At 46.2% G+C, this 8,887-nt stretch overlaps 1 protein-coding gene across 1 annotated transcript in view; it reads right to left on the bottom strand.

The window, feature by feature from the left end:
* The window catches only part of LOC103596708 (transmembrane protein C9orf91-like), a 21,453-nt gene extending 15,290 nt beyond the window's left edge, over positions 1 to 6,163 (bottom strand). Inside the window, exons 1-2 of the mRNA XM_008580407.1 lie at positions 6,055 to 6,163; positions 1,208 to 1,317 (exon numbers count right to left, since the gene is read on the bottom strand). Coding sequence (XP_008578629.1) covers positions 1,208 to 1,317; positions 6,055 to 6,163 — 219 coding nt within the window. The remainder of the gene's footprint in view (positions 1 to 1,207; positions 1,318 to 6,054) is intronic.
* Between the last annotated feature and the right edge of the window lie 2,724 nt (positions 6,164 to 8,887).

The raw sequence follows: 8,887 nt of genomic DNA, 5'->3' as shown, positions 1-8,887 counted from the left end.
ACGGAGGGTTGCGATCCGTTGCCGGACACGAAAAAAAAAAAAAAAAAAAAAAAAAAAGAAAATAGAATTTAACCATTAAAAATTATATTTAGAAACATGGTAGAGTAATACATAAACTGTTCACTGGTAAGGAAGCCCAATCTGAAGACAACTGTTTAAGAAGTATGTTCTTCTGTACAGAGGTTAAAAGGAAACATGGAAAAAACCAGTTTGTGCTGATGTGGGATTATCGTTGTCAATTTGGGAAGTTTCCCTTCAATGGTGGTGAAATGTTCGAAACAACAATGCAATTCAGTTTTAAAGAAGTAAATGCCAAACTCTTCAGAGTAAAACTAGCAGAGTATCTTCCCCATCCATAATTAATCCTCCCTGGCTAACACAGGGAAGACATAGTCATGTTGGGGGCTTTGGGAAGAGAGAAAACTATACTTATGGATTCTTCATTATAACAATAATAGCTCCAATTTATTAAGCATTTACAAATACTAGAGACAATGCAAGTGTTCCTCAAGCATTATTTCATCTAATCTTAACAAAAACCCTATATAATAGGTTTTAATATTGTCCTCATTTATAAATGATGAAACAGAGGCTCAGAAAGGTTAAGTCACTTGCCTGAAATCACACAGGTAGCGAGCAGCAGAGCTGGACCTGCGTCCAGATCACTGGGTCTGTGAAGCCTGTGCCTCGGATCGCCACGCTTGAAGGTACTTCATCATTAACTAATGAGTTCACATGCACATTCCTTTGCATATGCAGTTCCCTCTTCTAAAATCCCCTTCCGCCTGTCCACCCAGCATACTCCTATTTATCCTTCAAGATCCCAGATCAAGTATCTGCTCTTTTGAGAAGCTCATAACCACCAGTCCCCCAGGCAAGTTTATCATTTTCTTCTGTGAAAGTCTTCAATGCCTTGTACACTCCTCTATGTGTCCATCTGCCCCACTGGGCTCTGTGAGCAGTCACCTCTATAAATACTGAGCCAGTTGAGTGCCTGGCACAGAGTGGGTACCCCAAAACATACATTTGTTAAGTGAATTAATTGGGAAGAGAGGACAGTTCTGATACACCTTTACGTCTATCTCCTGCCAGTTAGCACGGAGAGTTTAGTAAATATTTTGTGAATAACTTGATGAAAGGACAGCCAGACAGGTGGGCGGATGGATGGAAGGGAAAATCGTAGGGATTCAGTAATATCAGCACTTACCTGAATGCCCCATGTCTGCAGCTGCTCTTCTGCATCTCCCAGGTCAAAGGAGATGGGGGCACAGGTATTGTCGATCCGGAGAACTGTGAGGACCTGGCCATTGCGGAGCTCTGAAAGCAGACCAGAAGCTTCCTCGGTCATCTGAAGCTTCACCCTCTTTGGATGAACCCACAGGCTGATGGCATCACTCGTCTGGCCGTGAGAACCTTCTCTTAACAAGGAAGGACACGGTAGCCATCCTCAAATCCCTACGGGAGAAGGACTGGACTTGACTGGGAAACCCCCAGGAGACAGAACTGAGGCCAAAGCAAAGACGCTACTGTGACACAGTGTAAGACCATGTAAGGAAAAACTTCCCAAGATGAAAACCGTCCCCACAAAGAATGGGTGGTAGTGAGCTCCCCATCACAAGGGAGATGTAGCCTGAACAACTAACTTCATTGAGGGGATGATGTAGTAGACATTTATTCGAGTGCTGTAAAGGAAGCTCAACTGAATAACTCAAAGAGATAACTGGTTATGGGAGGCAAAATAATGGTCCCCAAAGATGTCCACAGGCTAATCCCCAGAACCTGTGAATATGCTGCCTTCCATAGCAGAGGGGAATGAAGATTGCAGATGGATTAAAGTTGCTAATTGGCTATCCTTAAATAGGAAGATTATCCTGGATTATCTGCATAGCCCAATGGAATCACAAGGATCCTCAAAAGTGAGGAGAGGGAGGCACAAGCAGAGTCAGAGGGAGATGTGGCTGGAAGAAAGGCACAGAGAGGTGTAACATGGCTGGCACTGACCATGGAGGAAGGGTCCATGAGCCAAGGAATACGGGCAGCCTCTAGGAGCTGGAAAAGGCACAGAAAGGATTCTCCCCTAGAGCCTGCAGAAGGAGCACAGCCCTGCCGACACCTGGATTTTAGCTCCTGAGACCAGTGTCAGACCTCTAACCTATAGGAAGATAATAAATTAAAATTGTGGGTTTTAAGCCACTATGTTAGTGGTAACTTGTGACAGCAGCAATAGAAAACTGAAACGCTGACTTGCTGGTAACCCCTCCCAAGCATCTCTGCAACTCACTCAACATTTTAAAAGCACAATTAGGTCTTTATTCCCTCAAAAAACACATATCAACTGAGGCTGGTCACAACAGCTACCGGAAACGCTCACCCTGCAATGCTGGAATGAAGCCAGACCATGAGACCCACTGGAGAGGAAGGTCTGGACTGGAAACCCCTCCAGCCCAGGGAGGAATGGCAGCACGTGAGGCCACACCTACCTTCCTGTAGCTCTGCATAAGGAAACTCTGGAAAGAGGATCGAGATCTCCCCCCATCACAGGATGAGGCTCTGTGAGCAGCCAGGGGGGACTTCATGGGTGGGATTCCAGCCCTGAAAGCCTAGGATCCCAGAGTTCAGCCATGCGTGGCTGAGGACTGGATATTCTGGCATATTCTCCATGGCTGCTGCTTAGACGATGAGGCACAAATGAAGGGATTAAACCACAAGTACTTTCTCTGCTGGCCCCAAGCTCCTGTCCCTCAGGCTAGTTCTGAGTGATACTGGAGTCTTCAAAGTCAAATGACTGGCTCCACCTTCCTGGAAATCCCTGGCCCATCCAAACACTCTCTCTTCCCCGTCACCCCATCCCTGAGGCCTGCTAACTGGGCCAACAAAATCTCTCTCCACTCCTTGTACCTCTGGGCAATCCTCAGCTCTTCCCTGCAGCTCCGTAGGAGCCTCCTGACTGGCTCCTACAAACCAACTCTTCTCTTACAATGCATTCTCCACCCAGCAGCCAGAGTGCAAATCAGATGACACCAGTCCCCTGAGTAAAACCGTCAATAGCCTCCTGGTGCTTTGCTGACAAAACCCAACTGTCTTCCCATCTTCCTCCAGCTCTTGGGAGAACTAGCCTCCTGCCAGACTCACCTGGAGCCACCTCAGAATGAGGCTTACCCCATTCTGTGTCTGGCCACACCAGTCTCCTTTGCTGCTTGAATATGTAGTGTTCTCTCCCACCCCAAGGCCTTTGCATATGCTGTCCCCGGTCCCTAGAACATTTCCCCCTAGCTTCACCCAGTTAACTCCTGCACATCATTTGTGTCCCAGTTCATTAATCACTTTTACCAGGGAGCCCTCCCTGACACTTTTAACAGATCAAATCCTTCTGTTAAACCTACCCATAACTGCCTGCTCTTCTCCTTTACACTCACCGAAGATAAATACATACGTATGCAATTATTTGATTGCATATGTATGCAATTACTTGATTAAAGTCTCTTCCTCACCAGATTATATGAGGAGTCTTCAAAAACTTCATGGGAAGATTTGTATTATCTTTTAATTATATCTTTCCACAAATTTTTTGAAGTGCCTTCATATGCTCCCACAATGGCTTGTTCATCACAGAATCCTGTTAGCTGGATTCAGTGCCCAGCATACAGTAGGCACTAAATACATATTAGATGTATAAATGAATGAATACAATATGACTATGGACCCCAACCTTGATAGGGTTCTTTTTTCATTCCCTGGGGTATCACCTATGATCTCAAGGGTTCTATAGAATTCTAAATTCTACGTCCTGCCAAAAAGAGCATTATTTTGCTAAATCTCTTTTGTGGGAGTTTTTGGAAGTGGGGAGGGACGTGGAGGCAAGGTGGTGAGGTGGAGAAACTGCAATAGCTCTGGGATTGGATTGTAGCTCAGCCTCTTGCTAACAGGGTAAACCTGAATAAGCACCCCAAAGCCCCAGGCATGCTGCCTTACTTAGAGCACGACCGTATTCACTGCAGAGGACTTTACAAATAATCAAGATGATAAAAACAAAATGCTCAGCACAAAGTGAGTACTGAATAACTGGCCGCTATTATTGTCATCATTTAAAAGCAAGCTTGTCAAAACTCAAAAGTTACAATAAAGCAATACCAATTTACGTGCACTTGTTTTGGTCCTCCCACACCTTATTCCAGAAAGAATTTAAGGTGGTTTCATAAAAATAACATATAAAAAGGTAAAATTATAAAATTAAATTTAATAATAAGCAAATGAGGAAAAGTAGACAAAAATAACTAAATAAAGGCAGATAATAAGAACAGGTTCCAGGTATCAATCCCCTACTGTGCGCCAGGCACTGAGCTGAGGCTTCAATCATAGCATTTAATCCTCCAAGAGCCCTAAAAAGTGGGAACCGTTAACATGGTAAAGGAAACTGAGCCTCTGGAAAATGAAGTGAGGCAGAGACACGAGGAGGGAGGTAGGGCAGGGAATGCAGGTGGTCCCGAGGATGGGCCTCAGACTTCCCGGCCCAGAAGAAAAACCCCACGGCTACTGGGACTCCAGACATGGAGAACGCGAACCTTCCCCCAGCCTGGCTCTTCGCACACTGAAGTAAGTGTCTGCCTGAGCAATGCAAAGACCTTTTGCAGTATCTTTGCTTTTTTGAATCAAGAGTTCATGGATTCTTGACAATACTACCTCTCATCTGTTCCTTAAAGTGAGAACAGCAAGTCCTTCACATAGAAATACTTTATTTTACACCTAGCCTAAGAAAAGCTACCAAAGAAGAGTGTGAGAGAGTGTGTGTGTGTGTGTGTGTGCATGCAGGTAAAGCAATTTCCTACAAAGGAGCAAGACCTGGCTTGCCAAAAATGAATGGAGCAATGTCTTCAAAGTTCTGCAGGAAAATTATCTCATTCCATTCCTTTCTACTGTTGTGTGTATAAATTGCTTTCCTAATAACAGCAGTAATTAAAGAAACCCCTGTTTTTAAGCAGTCAAATTTCAAATCCTCTAAGTAACAAGCCACATTCTCATGGACCTCTACAAGTCAGAGTGCTGTTTCCCCTTGCCTATGCCCAGCCACTCATTCATTCATTCATTCAACAAAATACTTACTGAGCATCTACTATGAACCAAGCCCTGAGTTTGGTACTTCAGATACAGGGATGAACAAGACAACACAGAAACCCTGCCCTCAAGGAGCTTACATTCTAATGGGGAAGTTGGACATATGTTTAGACTGTGTAAAGTGCCATAGGGAGAAATAGTAATATGTCAGTGTCCTGACTTAGGCTGGGCCATCAGGAGGATTCCTCATGGAAGGGATATTTGAACAGAGCTCTGAAGGATATATGGAAATTAAGCATGAGAAAGTAGGCAGGGAAAAAGCATAACGGGCAGAAGGAAAGCAGGTGCAAAGGCCCTGGGGCAGAAGAGCATGGCAAAGAACCTAGAACAGATGCAGCAAGGGCCATTAAGGGGCACACCTTGCAAGCTGGTTAATGTTGGATTTTCATGCTAAGCTCAATGGGAAACACTGAAGCAGAGAATGACATGGTTAGATGTGCATTTTTAAAAGATCTCGCTCAATGGGCCGGCCCGGTGGCGCACTGGAGAGTGCGCCGTTGGGAGTGTGACGGCGCTCCCGCCGAGGGTTCGGATCCCATGTGGAGACCGGTTCCCGCTCACTGGCTAAGCGCAGTGCGGGCGCAACACCGAGGGTTGCGATCCCGTTACTGGTCAGTTAAAAAAAAAAAAAAAGATCTCGCTCAAAAAAAAAGATCTCTCTGGCACCATGTAGACAATGGATGGAAGAGAAAAGGAAGAGAAAAGACCAGCCAGGAAGCTACTGCAGGGGTCCAAGCAGAGAGTGATGGTGTCTTGTTCCTAAGGACATGGTGAAAGAGAACTGAGTAAAAATGACAGAAAGTAGGCTGGAAATGTATCCGGAAGATGCCCACCCTTATCTGAAGGAACTTCCATACCCATCACTCCCCCCAAGCATGCTAAATGAGTCCAGCTCAGCATGGTGCAGTGGGGGGGTAGGGGGGTTAAAGGTCATGACCTTACCTGGCCCCCAGCTGGGAGGGGTCCCTCCAGGCAGGGCACTCCGGCCAGTAGAGGAGGTGGGCAATGGGTCAGCCACCTCACCGGGGTCCATCTGTGGTTCACAGGCCATGGCAGAGAGCCAGCTGTCTTACTACTTCCCCTTCTCAGAGCTGCGGTTCATTCTGGAACAGCCGGCTCAGCTTCACTTGCCTTCAGAAAACAGCACAAAAAGGAACTTCACACCTGGGCCGGCTGAGCTTCCTAGGGCTCTCTCCAAGGCCAAAGCTACCAAAGGCCAAGGAGAGCCACCCAGGAGTCTTTTGCTGACTTTAGTCTTTCTGATCATGCTGAGGAAAATTCTCAGAAGAATGAGGAGGAGAAACTAAAACCCTCCAAAGCCTAGGCTAAGTGAGAACTTCCTTTCTGGTCTTGGGTCTCCTCCAGCTCAGCTATGGCCAAAGAACTCAAGAGCTGACCAAGTCGCACTCCCAGGCATGTAGGATTTCTGTCCCCATACTGAGGACGCCGCAGACAACCAGGCACGAGAAAGGTATAGTCGTAATGGGGAGCCTCATTTACACACAGGATTTCAAATAGCTTTCACAAGATACTGAAAAATATAAATCAAAAAACATCTAGGGGAAATATAAATTACCAAAAAAAAGAAAAAGTATCAACCAGAAAGAACAAAAATATCCGAATGCCAGATATTCAGGCCATCAGGTTCCCTTACAGAGACGGTAGAGGTTTGTTTTCAAGAACATGGACTCCAGAGTCAGACCAACCAGTTTAAATTCCAGCTCTGCCACCTACTAGTTATATAAACTTGGACAAGTGGTTTAATTTCAAAGAGCTTCAGCTCTTCAAATCATGGTAGCTTCTCCACAGGGTTACTGCAAAGAATGGACGGGATGATGCATATAAAAAACACACAACACATCTGGAACAAAGGACACATCCCAAAAATATTAGCTCTTGGTGTTGCTATTTTGAGGTTTGACACAGTTGCTATGCTTGAGCTAAGAATTTGATTTTGAGCTTCCAGGTGGTCAAAGCTAAAATGGAAACACTCTCAGTTAAGTAGTCATCTATAAGGAGACAAAAAAGGATGGTGAGGCGAACAATGAATTTTCCTGGCACTTAGCTCTAAAAGATCTTGGAAATGCTTCCAAAGCCTCCAGAGCCGAGTCCCTGAGAGGCCTGGCAGGCATCGCCCATAGCCACTTTCATCAGCAAAAGCAGTGATGCCCTTGGTGCGAGTTTCCTTGAGGAGAAACTGAGTCTCCAGTGCCACCCATTTCAGCTGCAACCTGCACACTTTACCTCTGTTATATGTCCACCTGGGGGTGTGGGAATCAGCCCTCACTAAGGAAAATCATGCCTAAGTCCCTTTGGATGACAGAGTAACCCTGCTGACCAAACCTCTTGGTGAAAAGTCCACTAGAATCATCTTTTGCTGCCATGGTTCTCACATGAAGTGTCCAGTCGGCACACATCTGCTTGATTCTGAGCTCGCCCGAGGGTTGACTGCCACTGATCAGGCCCCCTGCAGGGTGGAATCCGATTACTATGCCCTCACCACCTCTGCTTCTCTCAGTAAACAGGACCAGCTACGTAACTTGTGAGGCTCCTTATTCAAAAATGATGAAGAATTTCAAGATAGAAACAGCAGAGCATTAAAGCAAATTGGTGGGGGGGGGGGGGGGGGGCGTCCTTCCTAAGGCAGGGGAGGCCCTGTAAGACTGTGCAGGTTGCATGCACCTGAAGCTGGCCCTGACTTGAAGCTCCGGAAGATCACTTGGCAGCCCTTTCTCCCAATGTATAAAAGAATATTCAAAAGACAAGCCTCTAACAATTATCACACACCTTCCCTACCTAGGGATCTAAGGCTGGAAAGCAGCAAAATATTATGAAAAGACTGAAGATTTTAGAGCCAGAAAGCCTGGACTTGAATCTCCACTCAGCCACTCCCAGGTTCCATGACATTCGTTGTCAAGGTACTTAACGGCCCGAACCTTGCTATTCTCATCTGCCAAAAGGGAACAGGGAAGCCTGCCCCGCACAGCTGCCGTGGGGATGTAACAGAAGGAAACATAAGCATGACGCCCAGTACTCTGCTTCCCAGACAGGCCCTTTCCTTAACATATTTTTCCTATTTCACAGGAGAGAAAACTGAGGGTCAAAGATGTGAAGTGATCTGCCCAAAGTGGGGTGGCTGTCAGCTCTGTAGCCAGGAGGGGAAGCCATCTGGCTCCATCCAAAGTCCAAACCCATAGTTTCCATGTCTTTGTACCTCTGGACTCTGGTCTGGCTGAGCCTGTTCCTTAAACTACCTTTAAGGAAAGAAAAAAAAAAAAAAAAAGAGTCAAGGGAGACTACATTTCCCAGGCCTGATCTAGCAACAAAATCCAGTTGGCATGAACTGCTACACTCTGGGAGGGCAAGGACCTTCTCCTCCACACCTAGCCCAAGGCCTAGTCCACAGCAGGCACTGCCATATACGCTGAACATTTAGTAGTCAATCTTATCATGCCTTCCTTCCTTACTCTTACCTTGTATCCCCAAGAGGCATGAAACCAACAAAAATAGCCACACAGATGTCTGCCCTGCACTTGACAATCACTGAAGCCTTTCTCTGGCTCGTCTGATCACCTCCTAGGCCCGGGAGGCAGATTTAATCCTTAGATCCATGTTCCAAACTAGGAACCCGGGCATGCAGCTAGGAGCCTGTAGCCAGGAGAAGCTATACTGGAAGCCTCAGAAAGTGCTAGGGGGCCCAGGAGCCAGGAGAGACGACGCACAAGCTGGAGATGCACAGGTATCCTTCCAGACTGCATGGAAGGTTCCATTTGTT

This window comes from Galeopterus variegatus, unplaced genomic scaffold, assembly GCF_000696425.1.
Source record: "Galeopterus variegatus unplaced genomic scaffold, G_variegatus-3.0.2 Scaffold2079, whole genome shotgun sequence".
Taxonomy (NCBI): Eukaryota; Metazoa; Chordata; class Mammalia; order Dermoptera; family Cynocephalidae; genus Galeopterus; species Galeopterus variegatus.
The sequence above is the reverse complement of the archived record's forward strand: the minus strand, read 5'-3'. Positions and strand labels throughout refer to the sequence as shown.